We start from the raw sequence: 23,816 nt of genomic DNA on the forward strand, positions 1-23,816 counted from the left end.
GATTAAACTGTTCCCAGGGGGTTCTCGGGTGGACTCAATTCAGTTAAACCTGAGTCTTGCCAGTTGCATGTATTCACCAATTGTACTGGTGTCAAAAACAGTCTTTTTTTAATGTTCTGTGCATTTGTCCATATCATGTTAGGACACTAGATTTTAAAGCAATCCAGACAGTTTATTGGGCACAGACAAATTTGTTTCTTTGGAACAAACACACTCTCGAAGTGATTGCTGGCAGTGTTTATTATATCGCTCAACATCAGCAGTACATTCAGGTTATTGTCTCTCCACAAGCTGGAGAATGTAGACACTCAGATGTTACTGTGGTTACATGCATCAAACACAGAATGATATTAACCTTTTATGTGAAGCTATAGAAATGTGCAGAAGCTGATATTATCCCACTTTTCAAATTGCAGCAGGCAGCTAAAGCAATGGCATCGAATGAGTCGACATCAGCAGAAATGGTTCCCTCATTCTTTCAGGTGGGGTTCAATGAAGCTTTGGTTTCACACATGGCTCCTTACACGATGGGATAGAACATATAGCTGGCAATCCCACAGTTATTCCCTTTGTCCTTAGACATTCTGATGTATCCTTTTTCACCCCAGGATGTTCCCCAACTGAAAAATAAGAAGATAAATTGATGTCGGAATCAAACTTCTGTTGTAGAGGCATATGTGGAGAGCCAGCTGCTTTAACACTGGGATCCGATTGAGATGATTTTAGGGGCTGGATTCTTTCCTAGCACCTGGAATTATCTGAGCCAGATAATGAGTTGTGAAGATTACTGTACATTAGCCTGGAAGGATTCAATTTTGCTATTTTGCACAAGTTGCTAATCTGTACAGTGAGTTTAGACTCACTACAAACTTTAACATGGCATGAGGGTAACCTCTGTAAAAAGAATCAGGCCCAGCTGAAGCAGGTGTGTGGGAAATAGGGTCGAGTGAGATCACTGACTGTTGTCTCCTGGAGATTGCCTGCATGCCTTTTGGAGGAGAAGAATTTCTCAGTGATTTTTACCATCATCTTCTGAGATTGCCTGCCACAGGAGACTGTCTGAGTGGAAAATGATTCGATGGTGCAGGTTACCCAGTGTCTCCTGGTACTACAAGCACTAAAAAAAAACCCAGACTCACCAAGCTATTCTACTTCTCACCTATCCCTTCCTCCCACCTCAAGCTGCACCTCCAATTCCTACCTACTAACCTCATCCCACCCCCTTGACCTGTCTGTCTTCCCTGGACTGACCTATCCCCTCCCTACCTCCCCACCTATACTCTCCTCTCCACCTATCTTCTTTTCTCTCCATCCACGGTCCGCCTCCCCCTCTCTCCCTATTTATTCCAGAACCCTCTCCCCAACCCCCTCCGTGATGAAGGGTCTAAGCCCGAAACGTCAGCTTTTGTGCTCCTGAGATGCAGCTGGGCCTGTTGTGTTCATCCAGCTCCACACTTTGTTATCTCTACCACCCATTACATCCTGGCACTATCCACCTTATCAAAGCATAATGTGTTTTGTTTTAAGCTACACATGTGCTATTTCCTCTGGGCCTCTAGGAAATGTAGAAATGTAGAAATGCGTGTGTGTGTGTGTGTGTGTGTGTGTGTGTGTGTGTGTGTGTGTGTGTCTACTCACTGCGCCACAGGACATCTTTCTTCAAGCGTTCTGTATCCAATCTGAATTGAAAATTTTCGCCAGCCCTGTGAATACCTCTTCCAATCCTAATTTTAATGATTGTAATGCTGTCAGCCAGCTGGCCCTCATAGAATATGAGTTCCCTGATTGGGGCTTGTTAACCTGGTCCAATCAGGGAGTCCTGACTGCCATATTAAAAGCGTGAGCCTCAGAGATACTGACACTTTGGTGCCAGACTATGTGAGAGGCAGTACTTCAGTCAAGGACTATGCAGGTGTAAAGAAAGGGTCACTTAGTGGCCGGATGCCAGCTTCTGGAGTTATTTCAGATATCATTTCAGATGGCACTACAATTCACCCTTCACATCCAGGTAAACACAGTGTGCTGTGTTGGTTAAACATATACACAGGCTGCAGCACAGAGACAGGAAATTCACTCTGTGTCAGTGTTCATACTCCACATAACTCCCCTCCCATACACCTTCCTCTAACCCTGTCACCACCTCCTTCTGTTCCTTCACCACCCCCCCCGCCTTTCACCTCCTCCTTCCTCTTTAATATATCTGTGTCATTCAACTCAACCACTTCTCATGGTAATAGTTTCCCCATTGCCAGACCACTCTGGGTAAGGAAGTTCCTCCTGAGGTTCTGATTGGATTCGTTAATGGCTACTTTAAATGAGCTTTGAGAGTAAACCCAGTGCTCGTGTCGCTGCCTCAGATCTGTTCAGTTGTTTGTTGCTTATAGAGTATATACCTGTTTTTAACCAGCCAATAGTTCATTCCATTCTCAGTTCCAAATCCAACCGTCAGCACTGCATGGTTTGCGGGGTGTTTGCAGTCTTGATCATAGTAAACTCCTGTATGGAGACGCACATTGCACATGCTTAATTGTAAAATGTTTAATTAATTTTACTTTACCTTTGATTATTGAACACTGTCACGTTTTCTTCATCAACGATCTTCCAGTTGACAATCCTCACTCCTTGACATTGCTTTCATTCAATTTTATCAATGTTTCCCAATGCCCTCAACTCTGCCACTCACACCTCCTCGTGACATAGCTCTTAGATTCCAAGTTATATAGCACAGAAACAGATCCCTCAGTCCAACTTGTCCATGTCAACCAGATATCTTAAATGAATCTAGTTCCACTTGCCAGCATTTGGCACTTATCCCTCGAAAGCCTTCCTATTCATGTATATATCTAGATGCCTTTTAAATGTTGTAATTGTACCAGCCTCCACCACCTCCTCTGGAAGCTCATTCCATACATGCACCACCCTCTCCATTGAAAAAGTTACTCTTTAGGTCCCTTTTCACCTGCAGTTTTGGGCTCCCCATGGATCAGAAATTGGCTAGCTGGAAGAAGACTGAGAGTGGTGGTTGATGGGAAATTTTGGGGCCACTGCTGTTTGTCATTTTTATAAATGACCTGGATAAGGGCGTAGAAGGATGGGTTAGTAAATTTGCGGATGACACTAAAGTCGGTGGAGTTGTAGATAGTGCGGAAGAATGTTGCAGGTTACAGAGGGGCATAGATAAGCTGCAGAGCTGGGCTGAGAGGTGGTAAATGGAGTTTAACGCAGAAAAGTGTGAGGTGATTCACTTTGGAAGGAGTTGCAGGAATACAGAGTACTGGGCTAATGGTAAGATTCTTGGTAGTGTGGACGAGCAGAGAGATCTCAGTGTCCATGTACATAGATCCCTGAAAGTTGCCACCCAGGTTGATGGGGTTGTTAAGAAGGTGTACAGTGTGTTAGGTTTTATTGGTAGAGAGATTGAGTTTCAGAGCCACAAGGTCACTTTGCAGCTGTACAAAACTCTGGTGCGGCCACACTTGGAGTATTGCATACAGTTCTGGTCATCGCATTATAAGAAGGATGTGGAAGCATTGGAAAGGGTGCAGAGGAGATTTACCAAGATGCTGCCTGGTCTGGAGGGAAGGTCTTATGAGGAAAGGCTGAGGGACTTGAGGCTGTTTTCATTAGAGAGACAAAGGTTAAGAGACGACTTAATAGAGACATTCAAGATGGTCAGAGATTTAGATAGGGTGGACAGTGAAAGCCTTTTTCCTCGGGTGGAGATGGCTAGCGCGAGGAGACATAGCTTTAAATTCAGGGGTAATAGATATAGGACAAATGTCAGTGGGAGATTCTTTACTCAGAGAGTAGTAAGGGCGTGGAATACCCTGCCTGCAACAGTAGTGGACTCGCCAACTTTAAGGGCATTTAAATGGACATTGGATAAACATATGGATGATAATGGAATAGTGTAGGTTAGATGGGCTTCAGATCGGTTTCTCAGGTCGGCGCAACATTGAGGGCTGAAGGGCCTGTACTGCGCTGTAATGCTCTATGTTCTACCCTGGGGAAAAGACCTTGGCTATTCACCCTATCCATGCCCCTCATGATTTTATAAACATCTATCAGGTCACCCCTCAGCCTCCGACGCTCCAGGGAAAACAGCCCCAACCTACTCAGCCTCTCCCTGGAGCTCAAAACATCCAATACCAACAACGTCCTTTTTAAATATTTTCCAAGTTCTTTCATGTTTAACTACATCTTTCCTATAGCAGCGAAGACAGAATTAAACACTGTATTTCAAAAGTGGCCCCACCAATGTCCTGTATGGACACAACATGACCTCCCAACTCCTTTACTCAATGTTATGATCAATGAGGGCAAGCATGCCAAATGCCACCTTCACTGTCTTATCTGCCTGTAAATCCACTTTGAAGGAACTATGCACCTGCGCCCCTCACCTTCTTTGTTTGGCAACACTCTCTAAGGCCCTACCATTAACTGTATGTGTTTCTTTACTTTCTTTACTTTTCTCATTTTCACTCCTTTTGGCATTGCACCACGAACCCTGTTCACATTTCATCTCCTTTGTTCCACCCTATCACAGACCTTCCCTTTTCTCTTTTCCAACTGGAAGTCCTGTCTTGATTACATTCTTCCAATTCCTACAACTTTTGCTGATGTCTTTGTGTCAATGATCGCCATTGCCTGCATTCCCATTTGGTTTTGCTGCCATACATCAGAATATTGCAGCAGCTCTGGGCTCTGATCACTGTGTTTCTGGGGTGTAACTTGCTGAACCTCTCACTTCCACCACATACATTGTACCAATCAACTGAGCGCAGACAGCACTGGGGTGCAATCTACTAAAATCTGTGACAAGCCTTGCACCCAGCTCACACTTCCTGCAAGTGCAAAAGGAAAGGAACACTTGCACTTATATCGCACTTTACCCAGCACCAGATGTCTCGATGTGCTTTGGAGCCAGTGAACTGCTTTGAAATATAAGCACTGCTGTGATATAGGAAATGGAGCAAACAATATGTGCATAGCAAGCCCTGACAGTGAACATGGGGAGAGGGCTGTGGGCCACAGATTTGGTTCCATAGCATCCTCGGTTTTTGGAGCTTGGTTTGGTCTCCGACTGTGTGTAACACCAATTGGATGCTATCTGTGCTAACAGGTTCTCTTAACCACACACACACACACACACACACACACACACACACACACACACACACACACACACACACACAAACTCTCTCTCTCACTCATTCACACACACACACACACACACACTTGCACTCACTCACTCACACGCGCGCGCACACACACACACACACACTCTCACTTATTCACACGCACGCACTTGCACTCATTCACACACATTCACCAAACTCTCACACACAGTCTCACACTCTCACACACACAAACACTCACTCACACACTTTCACTCAGACTCACACTCTCACTCATTCATACATAACTCACTCACACACACACACTCACACACATACTCTCACACACAAACTCACACTCACTCTCACTCACACACACTCTCACTCATTCACACACACACACACACACACACACACACACACACACACACAATTTAACTTATTCACACACACACACAGACTCTCACTCATTCACATACGCACACACTCACACACTCTTACTCATTCACATTCACCCGCACTTACACTCATTCACACACACTCACTCTCACATGCACACACACTCAATCAGACACACACACAGTCTGACTCACTCTCTCTCACACACACACACATGCTCCCTCACAAACACACAGAGTCACACACACTCACGCACACACACACACACACACACACATGCACACACACACGCACACACACGCACACACACAGTCACACTCACTCATTCTTACTCTCACGTACTGTCTCTCGTGTGCTGCCACCATCTCTCACTCTCCCGGGATTAGGAAGGACCTCCACATCGCACTATTTAACACAATCATTAAGTATTTTCCAGTTTGTTGCTGGTTAATCTCCTCTGGCTCTGGGTTGTGCTGTGGCAGTGCTGAAGTGAGCAGGCTCCTTGAGCAGGTAACCATCCCCCATTGGCCACGGTTGTTGCAATTCCTGTCGAAGTGCCACATGAGAGGAGATTGAGAGAGGCCGAGAAACCCCTGCTGATGGTGCAGGGTGGGGTAGGAGGGGGTCTCTCAGCAGGAGGTCCAGGGATTTCTGCTTTCCTCCTAACCCAGGAACAATGAGTGTGCCATCTTCACTTTGCAAGGATGCCACTCATATTACTCGAACACCTCTGGTAAACAGCCCTGTAAATTTCATAGCAGGCCACGGATGGCATTGCCAGGGGCTGTGGAGCTGACTGTGGCCCGAATATTATTTTCACCACAGGGTTGTCTTTTAGTCGTGTGGACTGCTTTAAGTGGTGCCAGCCTCACACGTCCTTGTGCCCCAGTGCCAAGGTGTGCGTTCACCCAGCAGCATATCACCACTGAGGTGCACCTCACAGTCAGTTACATTAGTGACAGCACAAAATTTCCGAGCTGCCTTCACTGCAAAAAGGAGCGGGTAAATTTCCCATCGCCATTCCTGAGCTCAGTTTCCAATCTGATTGAAATTTATCCCCGTGGTGCCTGACAGCACTGGGCTGCCTGGAGCACGGGGTGGGGGGAAGGAGGGAAAAGCATGAACAAAGGGGAGAGGTGTGGTCCATTGTAAACATCGAGACATTAATAACAAATTAGTTGTCAGGAAGTGTGTCTGTGGATTAATGATTTTTGGTATCTTTTCTTGAATTGTTAATAACCTGACTGATAAACATCATCCAGAATGCTGGGTCTTACCTTGTTCATAAAACTGGAAGGTCTTTAGGCCTGAATAAATCACAACAGAGATTGGTCCTACGTCTCTCACTGCTTTTGCCAAATTAATTTCGCCTTCTCTTATACGTTTACAGTTAATGATTCTGGCAACAATTTTAGTTCTGTGATGTCTGCAGAATCCAACCTAAATGTTAAAAATAAATGTTCATTCAGATCATGTTTAAGTTGTTTCCACTTCTGTTGACTCTTCTCTGCTTTCAGATTTTGGCTGCCACTTCCTTTCTCCAAAATCGGAAGGGTCCTTGCTAAATGTTGAAGAAAAGTTCAAAGTTAATGTTCACTAATACTTTGCAATACTTGTCTAGGTTTAAAATTGAGTCATAGAGCATGGAAACAGAATCCTCCTCCAACTCGTCCATGCTGACTAGATAACCTAATGTGACCTATTCCCATTTGCCAGCCTTTGGCCCTAAACCTTTCCTATTCACATAGCCATCCAAATGCCTTTTAAATGTTGTAATTGTACCAGCCTCCACCACCTCCTCTGGCAGCTCATTCCATACATGCACCACCCTCAGTGTGAAAATAGTTACCCCTCAGATCGTTTTTAGTATTGTTTTGTATCGATCATAATATTTATCAATCAATGCATTTGACACATTCTACATTGAGGTTAAACGAAGGGATTCAAAATAAATAGAAAAGTGGGGACTTGGAGAACATCATACTCAGCCTCGACAACTCGATTTGCCAATCAAACTTTCCCTCTGGCTAACTCATTCTGAAACTGCTTTGGAAAGTATTGAGCCCGTTTGGAATTTTCAGTCACCTCAAATGAAAAATGTTCTCACACTTCCAAAAATTAAGTCATTCAGATAAATCTTTCTCAAACAGTCCACAGTTTACAAAATTGAAGAATCTTTGGATTACAACTCATTCTTTTTCGGCCTCTTCTCGGGTCCCTTTAAATCCTTCCCCTCTCGTCTCAAACCTATGCCCTCTACTTTTAGACTCCCCTACCCGAGGAAAAAGACCTTGGCTGTTCACCCTATCCGTGCCCTTCACTATTTTATGAACGTTGATAAGGTCACCCCTCAGCCTCTGCTGCTCCAGGGCGATAAAAGCCCCATGCCATTCGACTTCTCCGTATAAATAAAACCCAGTCCCCAGCAACATGCTTGTAAATCTTTGCTGCATCCGCTCAAATTTAACACATCCTCCCTATAGCAGCACAACCAAAACTGTATGAAGTGTTCCAAAAATGGCCTCACCAACGTCCGCTCAAATTTAACACATCCTCCCTATAGCAGCACAACCAAAACTGTATGAAGTGTTCCAAAAATGGCCTCACCAACGTCCTGCTGAGACTAGTCCTATGATGTCCCGAGTCCTACATTCAATGTTCTGAGCAATCATGGCAACTGTGTCCCCAGCACCTTCCTCTCCATCCTATCTCTCTGCAATTCCACTTCCAAGGAACTATGCACCTGCTCCCCTCGGTCTCTTTGTAGCATCTTGCACCTTGGAAATGATGGAGTATTTTGATTTCATTTCCCGTTTCTGTGTTTCAATGAAAACTGGACAATCGTAAATGTGGCAGCTATTGCAGAATGTTCCTCTTGTCTGATGGAGTGAAAATTTTGGTCCGTGACTTCTCACCAATACTGCAGTTTAGTGCAGCTTTAGAAACACAGGGCAGGATTTAATGCCTCTCCTGGGGTGAGGCTGCTGCTGGGAGGATGTACTTACATTGGTGGGGGCACATGGCAGGAGGGAATTCTACCTTCACCCTGACTAAATCCAAGCTGGATTAGAATGTGAATGGCCTTCCTGTCACATTGCTAATTTCATCATGCATCAGTTCACAGCATGTAGCTATGACTGACTGTATCAGCATTTATTGCCGTTTTAGACTTGTTTTGGAGAAGGTGGAGATGAGCTGCCCTCCGGAACCATTGCGGAATATTTGATAGGTGCACTCACCATGCTTTTAGAGAGGGAGTTCAAGGGTTTTGCCCCAGGAGCAGTGAAGGAATGACAATGCATTCCCAAGCCAGAATGGTGCTTGGTGTGAGGGCAATTTGTGGTGGCGGTGTTCCCAAGTATTTGCTGCCCTTGTCCTTCTTGATGGAAGTGGTCATGATTTGGAAGGTACTGCCTCCAGCCCGGAGGTACATTTCTGCAGTGCACCTTGTAGAGAGTACATACTGCTGCCACTTTATGATGGTAGTGGAGAGAGTGAATATTTGTGGGTGCAGTGCTAGTCAGGTAGCCTGGATTGGGTCCGGCTTCTTCAGTGCTGCTGGAGCTGCACCTGTTGAGGTGTGTGAAAGTGTTCCATCACTCCTATGACTTGTGTTTAGTTGATGGAAAGGCTTCGGGGATGTTGATAGTGGGAGGCTCAGTGATGCTGGTATTATTGGATGGCAAGGAATGATGGTTAGGTTCTCTCTTGTTGGAGTTGGTCATTACCTAGCTCTTGTGTTGTGAGAGCGCGTCCCCCCGCACCCCCTAACCCTCCATCAGGACCAATACATGCCCTCGGGTTGGTGTTGTAAGGACAGTCACTGTCTCCCTGTTAAACAGGACCGCTGGCCTCAGGCTGGTAATGGCCGCTCCTTGGGCCTTTCATCTGGGAGGAGCACTGCTGGTGTGCCGGTCAGTGCCTGAGTGACAATAAATCCTTTGGGACCTTCATGAAAAGAGGGGACTCTGGTTCTTGTTGACTCTCCAACCGGTGGGCGGGAGATCAGCATCTCAGTTAAACATGGCCATAGGGTTGGCTCAGAGTAAAGTGATGCCAAGTCACCACATCATTGACCCCTGTCATATGGAGAGAGTGCTACTTTTATCCAGTTGTTTCTTTTGCCAATGAGTGGCCGGCCCTGTGGAGAGCACAGTGCGAGGTCACATAGTGACCTCAGACTCTGCCTCACCTGTGACCTCAGGTTGTCTCAGGGAAAATAGAACAATGTTGAGCCAATTCCAAAAATAATCACAGCTCTGCTGGATAATAACACATGTATGGGTCATCTACAAGGAGCTCCAACATGAGGGTCTGGAGGAGCTGGGTGAAACATTTGAAGGGTGAACTGAAGAATCAGCTGAAGCTGTGTGATACTGAGACAAGCAGCTGGGAAATGCTTGCAAAAGGCAGATCACAATGACACCCAATACAGAGGGACAAATGTGATGTGAAGAAATATCAACAGAATACAACAGTGGCTTCTGGTGAAACAACATCTGCACAAAAAGCAAGCTACAAAAATATTCACCCAAGGGCAGGCTCGAGCCATGTTGTGTCTTCATTCCACCCCAGTATTTACAGACTGGCCATAGACGGAGCCAAATAGTTTGCACATCAAATGAGCCTTCTCACCAAACATTAATAACTGTGCACAGGTCACACTTTAAACTTAATTGCTTCATTTTTATGTAAATTGCAGCTTAGGTTGGAGTCACTGACTGGCTTGATTGGACACATGGGAGAAGCAGACAGAGTAAAATAATTTCCTCTAGTCTTAACACTTTAGTCTTTCTGCAGTAACTGTTGTACTAGATGGTGTGTATTCCCAGATCAAGTACAGAACTTGCTGAATGATCTAGAGATAACACAGCGTGGAGCTGAAGGAACACAACAGGCCAGGCAGCATCAGATGAGCAGGAAAGCTGACGTTTCACGAAGAAGGGTCCAGATCCGAAACATCAGCTTTCCATCTCCTCTGATACTACCTGGCCTCTACCCCCACACTGCGTTATCTCTGCCTCCAGCATTGGCAGTTCTGAATATTTCATGCTGAATGATCTGATGATTCGGCTGACTGCCACATCAACATACTGGCTCACAGAATTGTGAGCAGCAAGACCCAGGAATGGAAATACCCTTAACTCCTCATTCACATTGCCTGAGAGCAGGAGGTGTCGAGTGAGGATTTAGGAGATCATTACAAGATAAGGGAGAAATGAGAGGGAGAGCTGGCCTTGTCCTGAAAGGTGATATTCAGACTGCTTTCACAGTGCCACTGGCAGAAACCTGGGAGCAGATTCTCAAGGAAGGATTGATCCAGAGTAGGGTGCCAGCTTCCATTCAATTAGCACTGGGTTACACTGCTAACCATGAATGCTGAAAACAGACTGTACCTGGTGAATTTGAAAGACATTTAAAAGAAATTTACCTGTCCTGTGTAAGGGTAGGCCTCAGCAGAGTTCATGCCTTTTCTTCTAATCATATATCGAAAGGCTCTCGCAAGCAATCCACCACGACATCCACCATTTCCTTTGTCACAATCAATCAGGCTCTGTTCACTCAGAGAAACCAGTCTTCCATACGTCTTTGCCCACTGTCCTTCAACAGCACCAAGTGCACTGAAAGCCCAGGAAGCACGACATTGTTGCTGGTAATGAGAGAAATACAACAATATTAAAACATTCTGATGTAAAAATAATATCCACTTTCCATCTCCTCTCAGGTGGCGTACAGTCTCACACTGATGCTATGAGTCATTCTGTTTGATGAGGTCTTTCAGAATCACACGGGATGAGTGGGTGCCTGTGTACCAGGGTTCAGGGGGCATTGCTCTTTGGAGAAGCAGCATCATTGACAGCAGAATAACTTTGGAAGAGATTAGGGATGGAGTCAGGAATACAGTAATTCACCACTGCCTGTGATCCAGGGTTAAATTCAGTTTGGATAATAGTCTCTCTGGGGGCTGTAAGAATCATTTGCGAATTTTGACAACTTCAACCAACTTCCTGTTAAGCCTCACATCAAGGGGAAAGAAATGGACAAACGTTGACATGAAATTAACAATCTGACTCTGAGACATAAGGATGCTGCAGTGGAAGATGGAAATGTTGGACTGGTGCAGGATTCAATGTTTTTTTGAGAGGGAATTTAAACCACATTGTTGGTGAGGAATAAAGGGGAACACCACAGAGCCAGCTGTGTACAGTCAATGGCGCCCAGCACCACAGGCCATCCCTCTAACCTGGCAAATCCCTATCCTTCTCTGAGCCATGGTGAGTTGCTCTTTCAATGGAGCCATGTAAGAACCAACTTGCTTTTCTGCACTTGTGCATTCTTGGAGTAATTTACCACAAATTGATTAATTAAAACCTGTATTCTCCAAGATTGCAATGCTGACCGAACTAAACAGACAAGTATATTTGGCTTCTGAATAGCATCTCACTCTACATTTTCTGTTTTTGATGAGTGGTGAGATGATTTTCTCTCTTGGCAGTGCTGCGTTGTAAATTAAGAGGGGTTATCGATTGTGAAATGCCTTGTTAAATGTTCAACTTGTCGCCTGATGAAGGGTCTAGGCCCGAAACGTCAGCTTTTGTGCTCCTAAGACGCTGCTTGGCCTGTTGTGTTCATCAAGCCCCATACTTTGTTATCTTGGATTCTCCAGCATCTGCAGTTCCCATTATCTCTCATCATTCAGTTTCCTCTCTTACCAAATGAGTTTGATAGCAAGGAAACATGACATGGCATTCAGAGAGGGGACCTGATGGATGCAGTTCCCAGATTGTTCCAAAGGTCCTCATTGCTCCATCAGATCAAACAGCATCGCAAGGTACTATGTACAGGCTCCAGCTGCAGATGCCCCACACTGATGGACATTGGCGTCTCGTATTTGCGAGCCACTGAATACCATGATGGCACCTCCCTGTTGCACTTGCTGGCAGCTGTGGGAGCACAAATGTGGAGTGAAGGGTGTACTTGCAACTGGCTTAGGAAAGGTGCTGCAGGTCAAGACACCCAGCTCACAGACTGGACCAAGGTACATCGCAGGTACGCCAAGGGCAGCCTCTGATACCAGTCCAGAGGACTGGCCACAGCCAGGGGGTGTCCCTGCCTTTGTGGTCCATAGACTGGGCCACACAGGTCCTGTGGCTCCATCGTGACCAGTCTGTGTGGGAAGCGGGGTGGGGGACTAACACGGTCAGGGAGATGTACAGCTAATCAGCCAGGGGTCAGGGCGTTTCTAGTCTGGGACTGTTCAGTTAGTTTGTGGAAGGGAGTCAGGCACAGGCAATCTGTTACGTCCGTCCAGAGATGAACTGAGGAGGAAATGGGTGCTGCGGTTCAGGGACAAGGGGTCTGCTGCCATGAGAAGAAGACTTTGTAATTCTTCAGGACTGGGGGCTATAGGTTGGGTGTGGGGGATAACAGTTGTGAGGGGAGCGTGGGTGGTAACTATCTGCAATAGTCGATACAATAAATCTTGAATGGGAAGGGAGTCATGTGATGGAGGCTTCGATCATAGGAGCAGACTGGCTTCTTTAAGGCCCTTTAAAGGAGACAACATTTCACATGGAGCCATGATCTGTAGAAGACACGGGTCTGTGCGGTTTGTAATCCCCAGCCATTCAGATTCATTGGCCCCGTGTGTGTTGCACTCCTCCCTGTCCAGAGATCGCTGACCAACTCCGTGGCACCAAAACTGTTGGACACAAAGGCCGGGGAAAGCAATAAGGAAGTTGTAGGATGAGGGACGATGGTTTGGAGCAGCACACACACTGACCTCTGTACACATTGTTCTTCTTGCTTCCCCATTTTGCACAGGCTCTCGACACAGACATTGATCTCGTGTGATCATGAAGTTGGGCTTCATGCTGGTTACAGTTACATTCAGACCTCCCTCCACAGAGTGAGAAACAGCCAAATGTGAGGTCAAAAAGGTGCCATTGATAGAAAAGTACAAAACCAGGTACTGTGCATCGTCACCCTTGCCACCGAGGGTCCTTTATCTTCTCTGTCCCCCAGTCACTCTGACGTAGTGTACTCCTGGTCCCTGAGTGTGCTCATTGGCACAAGCTGTTAGCCCTGGAGGTACACTCACTCAACCTCAGGGCAGTTATGCCTGGGGGGTTTGGACAATGCTGAGCAGAATGGGGCAAACAAGATGGAGGTGGAGGGCGCAACCATCTCTGAGACACCCTCTGTGTGGTCTTTGGGGAGACCTCTATGTGCTTCTTCCTCCAGCTGAGCACTGCCCTTATTTCCTGTGAGGAGGAACGGGCACTTCAACTGCATGCCTGAGGACCAGTGGGCAATGGGCATTTCGACTGTGTGCCTGAGGACCAGTGGGCAATGGGCATTTCCACTGTGTGCCTGAGGACCAGTGGGCAATGGGCATTTTCACTGTGTGCCTGAAGACCAGTGGGCAATGGGCATTTTGACTATGTGCCTCAGGACCAGTGGGCAATGGGCATTTTGACTGTGTGCCTGAGGACCAGTGGGCAATGGGCATTTCCACTGTGTGCATCAGGACCAGCGGGCAATGGTGTGTGCCCCTGTAGAGCCAACAGTGAGTGTGCTGGGCACTGGTTCTCCATGGTGACTACCAACTGGTCCCTGGAGGGTGTGGAGATCACTACCTTGGGCATCTGGGCTCACAGAGAGTATCCGCACTCCTGCAGCCTCTGCCTCTCACATCCCTGCCTGCTGCTCCTGCCCCTCCATGTGGATGATTGCTGACACCACTGGCTCCTCTCCTGTCGCTGCCTGGTCTCAGGGGGCTGAAGGAGCTGTCTCAGTGAGGTGCTCACCAGATTGTGCTCCCACACCCTCTGATGCTTACATCCTCATGAAGCTGGGGGAGAGTGCTGGAGGGGGCCTTGCTGATGTTTTCTCTCAGACCTCTACTTTCCTCCTTAGAAATCAAGGAGGTGTCTCCTTTCCCTATGGAGCTGTGGAGATACTGACGGTATCCACAAATCCTGAGGGAGAAGGTGCTGTGACCAGTGGATAGACATAGTGTGCAGTGAATGAGACTGACAGAGGGTTTAACAGGAGAGCTGGACTGGAGCGAAGAGTGATATTTACTCAGTTGATGGGATCTGGATGTTTCATGATCTCAGTCTCCTCCTGTGATGGGCAGGAGTCACTCCTGGTAGGAGCTGAGGAATCTAATGACAGGTACCTCTACACCAATCCAGGAGCTGCCTGTCCTGGTAGTGGCCTGTTACCTCCTGGAATGAGAGAAAGGGTGAGACTGAGTGAGATGATTATGGGTGGCATGGATGTTGGTACAGGTCAGGAGGTGTTTCTGAGGTGTTGAGGAACTAGTGCAGTTGCCACATTGGTTTGTGAGATGGCAAAGATGTTAGTGGCAGTGCATGAGTCTGGGTGGGAGGTGGGTGCAGTGGCGGGGGTAGAGTGAGTGGGAGGTCGCAGAGATTGTGGCACACCCCATTCTTATGGCACTGTGGCTGTTCCACTGAACCACTGAGATGGTCCTACTGGAGTGGCGATCTTGGACCAGGCTGCCAACATCTGCCAAAATGGCCTCCTCTGGGAACAGGACAGAACTCCTTCTCACTGACCCCTTGACCGGGATATGCTCCCTGTCAGAGAATTCCAAGGCCATCTTCCCTTCTCTGGCACCTTCAGAACATATTCCTGGCTGACCAGGGAAACTTTGGGATTCTAGTCCTAATGTGGCTACATAGCAGCCTCGTCTTGATGGCTCCAGTCCCAGGATTCTGGTCTTTCAGCAGATACCTATTGACTTGCTCCAGGAAAAATGTGTGGGAAGATGGGGCTAGAATTGGACATGAGGAATGTCATAGCTGTGATGATGCAGTTAACACGGTGGCTTTGATAAGATACGGTGAGAAATCTCACTGAGCCTTGTGGTGGTATCCCTCCTGAACATTCGATGTCACTCACACTTTGTGAAAAAAAGTATGATCTGGTCTTATGTAGCTCCCATACGTACACAACACTTCACACTCTAACCAGCAGATTCTGCCCTCCTGTGGACTGTATAGAAAACAGCTTTGTCTGCTTGGAGAGAATGATTGGCACAGGTTCAAGGTGCAGCGCACTGAAGTGTGACTGTGGGTTTACAAGCTGACTTGTAGAGCACATGTTCAAATATTGTCTGCAGGAGACTGGACAGGGTCTCACAGGGAAGCTTGAGAGTGCAGCTTGGAACCTTGTCGTTGTTGAGTTGTGTTAAATGGGATCCGAACTTTTATCATGTTAGAATTGTACTAGTAGACGTGAATTTTAAAATTTATCCTAACATCCTAATTTGTTTTTGAAATAAAACATTTCTAGTCTCTTCGAGTAAAAGAATGAACATTAACATCACTTACACACACCATGCTCCTATGCCTGACCACAACCAATGCCCAGAAACAACTGCAACAAGGAACAGGGGAATCATTTACAGGCAAATAAGATCTAAAATTCAAACTGAGCCTTTCTTAATTGTTTCTACAAGCACACCATAACTCCCAAAATTTTCAGAAATTAGTGTATACAGTTAATAATCAGGAGGAGGATTTATTCTGATTTTTACCTGTTTTTTTTTACTGGAGTAACTAAACCTTTTTTACGCCAGTCAACAGCTTCACCTTCATTAATTTCATCTCTTTCATTAACTTCCGGTGCAGTCAGGTTATCAGCATCAATTTGGACCATTCCACTCACGAGTTCATTAAACTCTTCATTGGTCTAGAAAGTCAAGCAGATTCATGAAATGGAGGTAGTGTAGGAGGAGGGTCAATAACCTCACAGAGCTACATTCCACACATTCACTGAGTTTAACACAAAGTGAGATGAAAGCAGTGCTGGCACTCCTTCCTCGTGTTTAATGTTTGACTGAATGAAAAAGAAGGGGCCATCTATTTCTTTCCAGTCCTGTATAAACATGGGTGGGGAGCCTGAGGGTGGCTCGAGTATCTCTGATTGGTGGCCCATCGACCAAAACAGCAGCAGTTTTTATATCTTTGTGAAGGTTCATGAGAATAATCCCTGGGAAGAAGGGAGTTATCACCAGAGAAAATGTCAAACAGGCTGGAGCCTTGAATCACTGAAGATGAGGAGAATAAGTGCTGGTCTTACAGAAACATATCAGATCCTGAGGAGATTGACAGGGTGGTGGTGAGAGGATGTTTTCCTTGATGGGGGGAGTTTCAAACCAGGGGCTGGGGTGTACAATGCAGATTGTAACTCAGACACCCAGCCATTGTGATGGGCAGAATCCATGAGGACTCAATAACACGAGTTGTTTGTATTCATAGCGTGAGTGTGTCCCATAAAGACAGCTCACACCAACGAGCACTGTTTAGTGCAATTTAATAATACAGAATCTGAACATGGAGATGAGGAGGAATTGCATTATTCAGAGGATTGTTAGTTTTTGGAATTCTCTTCCCCAGAGAGACATGGAGGCTGGAGTCACTGAATATATTCGAGTTGGAGAGAGATGGATTTTTGATTTACAGTGAAGTTCCGGGTAATGGAAGCATGGAGTGGCGAAGAAGGGATATGGAGCTGTTGAATCCCATGCCTGGATTGTGATCACAATCCAGTCAGTCACTGAGTATACTGAATGGTAGATTCAGCGTGAGGGACTAAGTGGCCAACTCCTGCTTCAGCTTCTTGTTATAACCTTACACCAGTTTCACAATTTCACAATGACTGGCATTGAACAGATCTCAGATGAAACGTCTTGTACACACCAGATCTCCAAACTGGTTCATTCCCACAGTAAATGTGTGTTTCCCCATCGAGTACTCCAGGTTATGTTGTTCGATGTATCTCATATTGTTCTCCCAGACCATTCTCCTGTAGGTCTCTTCATCCTGAATAAAGACATTAAGCCAATCAGGCTCCAGCATCTTTCATTCATAAAATTAAACAGTAGCTTTAAAAATCCCTGTGTGAAACCTGAAATAACATTTTGCAATTGGGTTTCTATCCTCCCAACCAGATCTGAAAAGTATCAGTCAGGTTCGCCCCACACTGCTCCCCACCCGCCAAAAAATAAATGCACACACAGCAAAACTTGTTTAGCTGCCAGTCTGAGAGATTGGTACTGAAAGTGAAGCAGAATAAAAAAAGCTGAACGGGAGGCTGGTTTGATACCCCCTCAGTGACGAGATTGAAAATGGACACACTCTACATCTCGCCACCTGCCCCCGTCCCAAGTGAAAGTAGTGTAGCAGCAGGCATGGGATTCAACAGCTCCATATCCCTGTGAACCTACTGAGGCCATTACATGGGCAATTACTACCCACTCAGGAACCTCGTCACCCTGTCGTGGGAGAGGCTTGCATCAAGCAGCCAGCTCAGTAGGTGAGGTTGGGCAGAGAGAGGGATGTATCTTTGAATGGGCCTCTGGGGCTGATCAGAAAGCTTCCCCTATGCCTCAACCTCCAGGGTGCCTTCCCACGATTAAAACCAAAAGAACTGTGGATGCTGTAAGTCAGGAATAAAAACAAGTTGCTGGAAAAGCTGGAGAAAAAATCAGAGTTAATGTTTCGGGTTTGGTGCTCTGCGGAAGGGTCACTGGACCTGAAACATTAACACTGAGTTTTTCTTCATGAATGCTGCCAGACCTGCTGAGTTTTTCCAGCAAATTCTGCTTTTCTGCCTTTCCACAATTGTCTCTTCAACACCAGGAATGGATTTGAATCTTCTCAAGCCATATCTGTGGTTTCTGTTGTGACTCCAGTGAAATGAGTTACACCAGGTCCTTGCTGTTTCACTATGAGTTTCATCAATCCCCTCCTGGAATTAGAGACTGAGAGAATGCTGGTGGAGTTTCAGGATCTCAATTTCACTTCACATATCCATTCCACCAACAGGTATCTCTTATATACTGCAATTAAGAATTGTCAATATCTGTCATGTGTGTGCAATCCTTTCCTCTTTCTGAGTGAGCTGAGCATTTGGAATACACTTTCTCCCAGAGCACGTTCCCCTTTTACCTCAGTGTACTGTTTCTCATGCTGTGATTTCCAGTTCTTCCAGCCTTCATCCAGTGTTGAGGCCACAGCCAGGATAGACACGAGTCCACAGCCCAGAAACAGAGAGAACTTCATGATGGACAATCTAACAGAGCAAAACCAGTGGGTTTTAGACAGAAACTGGACAATATTCCAATTAGCTGTTTGGCAAAGTTACTCTGAGAGAGGAACAATACAAATAGTATCCTCGTCCATCAAATGCTGAAACTTTTATGCATCCCAATGATACGCTCAATGGTACAATGATACAATGATATACAATGATATGCAATGATAGAGAGAACTGCGATGACCAGTGAAGAAACAATTACTCAGAGAGCAATGAGATTAAAGGCTTATAGTATCCTGGATCTGATTGATTGTATCTGAAGGTTTTAGATGTAGCTACTGCAGAGACAGTGGATACAATGGCTGCGATCTTATTTAGCTTCAGGAATTGTCACTGTGGATTGAAAACTGTAAACGTAACAATTCCCAAAAAAGAAGGGAAAAGAAATTCGGAAGTTTTCGGCCAGTTAGGGAAGCATGATGTCATTGGGTAAAATCGAACAAAGACAACAAAGAGCAACACAGTGCGGGAATGGGCCCTTCGGCCCTCCAAGTCTGTGCCAACAAATTCTGCCCTTCCATACTAAAACTGTCTTCGTTTACAGGATCCATTTCCCTTTATTCACTTCCTACTCACGGATTTGCCCAGGGGTTTCTTGAATGTTGCTGTTGTGTCTGCTTCCACCAGCTCCACTAGCAGCACGTTCCAGGCACTCACTGCCCTGAGTGTGAAAAGCTTGCCTTGCATGTTTATTTTAAATATTTCCTTCCCCCCCGGCCCCAACAACCCTGCACCTTGAACCTGTGTCCCCTAGTAACTGACTCTTCCGGCCTGGGAAAAGGCCTCGTACTTTCCACTCTTTCAATGTCATTCACAATCTTACAGACTTCTATCAGGTTGCCCCCTCAACCTCCTGTTGGCAGGGTGGCGCTGCTGTAGTTAGCTGCAGGAAAGTTAGATGTGTTGGGTTGGGTGAGTTAGTAAGTTTGCAGATGACCCCAAAAATAGATGATGCGGTGGACAGTGAAGAAGATTATCTCATAGTACAATGGATGTGACAATGGGCCAAGGAATGGCAGATGGAGTTTAATATAGATAAATGTAAGGGGATGCATTTTAGTAAGGCAAACAAGGACAGGACTTGCACAGTAAATGATAGGGCCCTGGGAGTGTTACTTAGCAAAGAGACCCAGGAGTGCAGGTGCATAGTTCTTTGAAAGTGGAGTCACAGGTAAACAGTGAGGTGAAAAGGCATTTGTCTTCATTGATCAGAACATTGAGTATAGAAGTTGGGACATCATGTTGTGTCTCCAAAGGACATTGGTGAGGCGGCCTTTAGAATATTGCTTCCAATTCTGGCCACTCTTCTATCAGAAAGATGTTGTTGAACTTGAACAGATGCAGAAAGGATTTAAGAGAATTTGCCGGGACTGGAAGGTTTGGCTGATAGGGATAGGCTGAATGAACCATTGGAGGATGACTATAAGGGTGACTTTATAGATGTTTATAAAATCATGAGGGACATGGACGGGGTAAATAGCTAAGGTCTTTTTTCCAAGGCAGGGATGTAGAAAACTAAAAGGCATTGGTGTAAGGTAAGAGAGGTGAGTGCGTGGAACAAACTGGCAGAGGAGATGGTTAAGGTCAGTACAATTGCAACATTTAAAAGGCATCTGGATGGGTGCATGACTCGGGGGGTTTCGGAGGATATGGACCAAATGCTGGCAAATGGCACTAGGTCAGGCTGGAATATCTGATCCACAGTGATGAGTTGGTCCAAAGTGTCTGTTTCCATGTTGTATAACTCTATGACTCAATGACAATGGGATTGGGGAGAAGGTGAAGGATGTAGACGGTCAGATCACTTGATTATCAGATGTTGACTGGTAGGTAGTGGGTGCTGGCCGTGTTGTTGGGTCAGGATGGCCAGGAGGTAGATAAGGGAACTTGGAGCTTAGGAGTAGTTGGGTGATGGGTGGTAATAGGGGTTTAGGGTATAATTAAATGGTGCAAAGGTCGTCAGTTCAGTTCATGGGGGTGTTGAAAGGGGTGCCTAACATCTCCTTGGTAACCATCCAGTCCAGTGAGTTAGAAAACTCTGAATTCTCTAACTCCAACTCAGAGCTGAAGGTTTTTTCAGCAATTCTAGATACAAGATGCCCATTGGAAATGTAAGAATTCTGAGCAGTTCTCACATAGAATTTCCATCGCAGCCCCTTAGCGGCTCCAAAAGATCAGGCTGTAACGTCTGGGCCGTGAATGCAAATTGTGAATCGCAATGTTTCCAGCACTGGTTTGTGTGGTTCGCCACTAACCACACACTGCCTGTATGAATAGCTATCGTTACTCTCAGTTTCTGCTTTCAGTCATGAAGCCAGTTAACAATTCATTCTTCCACTTATCCCCAACTTCACATTTTCTAGGCTTGTTTGTAATGATGAAAACTTTCAAAAGCCTTTTGAAATTCTAGATAAATCATACCCTCTCCATTACCATTGTCTACTTTCTCTATTACACAGCCAAAAATTCAACAAGATTGGTTAGGTAAGATTCCCACTTTGACATTCATGCTGAATAATCATTGTTATAGTTGTATTTATTTCTAGATATCGATTCTCTTCCTTAAAAGGATACAATACTTTTCCTGTCACAATTATAAGTCAAGATAACAAAGTGTTTTTGTGCTCCTCAGATGCTGCTTGGCCTGCTGTGTTCATCCAGCTCCACACTTTGTTACCTCGGATTCTCCAGCATCGGCAGTTCCCATTATCTCTGATACAACGATAAGTCAAATGGTTTGTAATTCACGGTCTGCCCCTTTTTAATGGGTTAATGGGTTAACACCAGACCTCAGATGTTATGCTCTTTTGTAACAGATTAGTAACTACTGCTGGACTACTTTTGCAATCTTTTCCATTGTTTTATCATGCAGGAGTGGAATTCATCCAGACCACGGCTGTATATTTAATGCATATTTTTATTTTATGTTAAATTCCCTTATTTCAATACTCATCTTATTACCCGATTTCAAAGACTTCTCTTCCATCTCGCTCATAACTATCAACACAAAATAATGTTTCTGTTATCTCTCCATCATTATCTGTGATATAACACTGTTTATCCTCCAATGACCTCTGTTTCCAATCCAAGCATTCTCTTCCACTGAATCTGTCCGTGAAACATTTATATCATTGTATATTCACTACTCATGGAATTTCATAGTTGCTCTTTGCCTTTTTAATGTTCTATGACATGTCTCCCGATCGGTTCTTATCTATTAATTAATGTATTCTACATTTTATCTTCACCCTCAATTCTTCCCTTACATCTTTATTCATCTGTCGAGTTTCACTGGTGTTCAGCTTGTTCTTTCCTTTCAGTGAATCTATTTTTCCTGCACTCTGCACAAATATAAGAGCAAGGAACAAGGATAGGCCCCTCAGCCCTGCTCTGTCGGTCATGGTTTTGACCTCAATTCTACATTCCTGCATATTCCTGATGACTTTCCATCCCCTTGGTCATCAAGATTGCATCTTCCTCTTAAAAAATATTTGAATACTCTGCATCTTCTTCCTTTTGAGGAAACAAATTTCATGGTGTTTAACCCTGTGTGAGGTGATTCATTTTGAAAGGACAAATTTGAAAGCAGCATACAGGGTTAACAGAAAGATCCCTGGCAGTGTGGAGGAGCAGAGGGATCTTGGCGTTCATGTTCACAGTTCCCTGAGAGCTGCCACCCAGGTGGATGGTGTTGTGAAGAAGGCGTATGGTGTGTTAGCTTTCATTAATAGAGGGATTGAGTTCGAGAGCTGTGAAGTATTTTTCCACCTCTACAAAACCCTGGTTCGGCCACATCTGGAGTATTGTGTCCAGCTCTGGTCACCTCATTACAGGAAAGATATGGAAGTGTTGGAAAAGGTGCAAAGGAGATCTCAACCTTTCCTCGTAAGACCTTCCGTTCATTCCATGTTGCCTGGAATGAAGGGAAGGTCTTATGAGGAAAGGTTGAGATCGCTAGAGCTTTTCTCTTCAGAACAGCGAAGGATGAGAGGTGACTTGATAGAGGTGTACAAAACGGTCAGAGGTGTAGTTAGAATAGATAGCCAGAGACTTTTTCCGAGGGTGGAGGTAGCTAATACAAGGGGGCATAGTTTTAAATTGAATGGAGATAAGATACAGGGGAGATGTCAGAGGTAGGTTCTTTGCTCAAAGAGTGGTCGGGGAGTGGACAATGCGTTGCCAGAGAGGGTAGTGGAGTTGGCCTCAATTGGGGCATTGAAGCGGCTATGAGACAGGCATATGGATGATAGTATAAGGTAGAGGTGGAGGTTAGATAGACCTTAGGATTAGGGAAAAAGTTCAGCACAACATCGAGGGCCGAAGGGCCTGTGCTGTGCTGTACTGTTCTATGTTCTATGTTTCTAAGGCCTCACAACCCACTGACCAGAAGCTGGACTGGTGCAGCCAGACTAACACTATTGTGAGAGACACAGGGCAGAAGCTGTGCATTCTGAGACAAGTGCCTCATCTCCTGACCCTTCACAGCCTCCCCAAAACTGACAAGCTTCAGGTCAGGAGTACAATGGAATAATCACTGCTCACCTGGAAGGAGCAGCTACAACACTGTCCAGCACAGAGCAATTCACTCGATTGAGGTTCCTGCTACTAGACTCCATTTCTCCTGCAGCACCTACTGCTCTGCAGTTGCAGAATGTACTGCCTACAGAATGAACTGTAACAAATCACTAAGGTTACTCCTTCCCTTACAACCTCTACCACTGAGGGGACCAGGGCAGATGTGTCTTGTGAACAACATCCACCTTCACACTCCCTTCCAGTCCCACAGCATCCTGGCCTGCACACATGTGGCTGCGGTCTTGTCAGTGTCATTGCCTTGGGACCGCTAAGAACATTGTGGGAGCACCTCCACTACCAGGACTGCAGCCATTTCAATAGAAGGTCCTGCACCACCTTCTCAAGGCAGCTAGGGCCATCCTGAGCACAAACTTTAAAACAATGCCCAAAAGTGAGGAAGCTCATTAAGCTGGTGATTGGAAAAATGTTAAATAATTTCCCCAAAATACTGGAACTGAAGAATTTATGTCCCATTAAATCTGGACATACACACAGATGGCCACAGAACCCACCCATTTCATCCAAACAATCAATGAAGACCAGAAGGAATGAGTTACAAACCTCATTTCAGCAAACTCACCGTGGAGTGAT

The 23,816-nt window shown here is 45.5% G+C and overlaps 1 protein-coding gene across 1 annotated transcript; it reads right to left on the minus strand.

Moving 5' to 3' along the window:
* Positions 1-254: 254 nt before the first annotated feature.
* On the minus strand, positions 255-23,816 carry LOC132206061 (procathepsin L-like). The gene is made up of 8 exons (XM_059638443.1): positions 23,806-23,816; positions 18,503-18,626; positions 17,252-17,374; positions 16,094-16,241; positions 10,948-11,171; positions 6,794-6,956; positions 2,394-2,496; positions 255-620 (listed from the first exon to the last, which is right to left on the minus strand). Exons 2-8 carry the CDS (start codon positions 18,614-18,616, stop codon positions 521-523), a joined length of 975 nt encoding a protein of 324 aa, XP_059494426.1. The 5' UTR covers positions 18,617-18,626; positions 23,806-23,816; the 3' UTR covers positions 255-520.

The sequence above is a fragment of the Stegostoma tigrinum genome, chromosome 30, assembly GCF_030684315.1.
Source record: "Stegostoma tigrinum isolate sSteTig4 chromosome 30, sSteTig4.hap1, whole genome shotgun sequence".
Classification (NCBI taxonomy): Eukaryota; Metazoa; Chordata; class Chondrichthyes; order Orectolobiformes; family Stegostomatidae; genus Stegostoma; species Stegostoma tigrinum.

Bases quoted from the DNA above. Each gene is read 5' to 3' on its own strand.
- LOC132206061 (XM_059638443.1), bottom strand. From the start codon at position 18,616: ATGAAGTTCTCTCTGTTTCTGGGCTGTGGACTCGTGTCTATCCTGGCT. The intron at 17,375-18,502 runs GTAAAAGGGGAA...GTCTTTATTCAG, and splicing joins ATGAGAAACAGTACACTGAG to GATGAAGAGACCTACAGGAG. The intron at 6,957-10,947 runs GTAAATTTCTTT...TTTAACATTTAG, and splicing joins CCTACCCTTACACAGGACAG to GTTGGATTCTGCAGACATCA.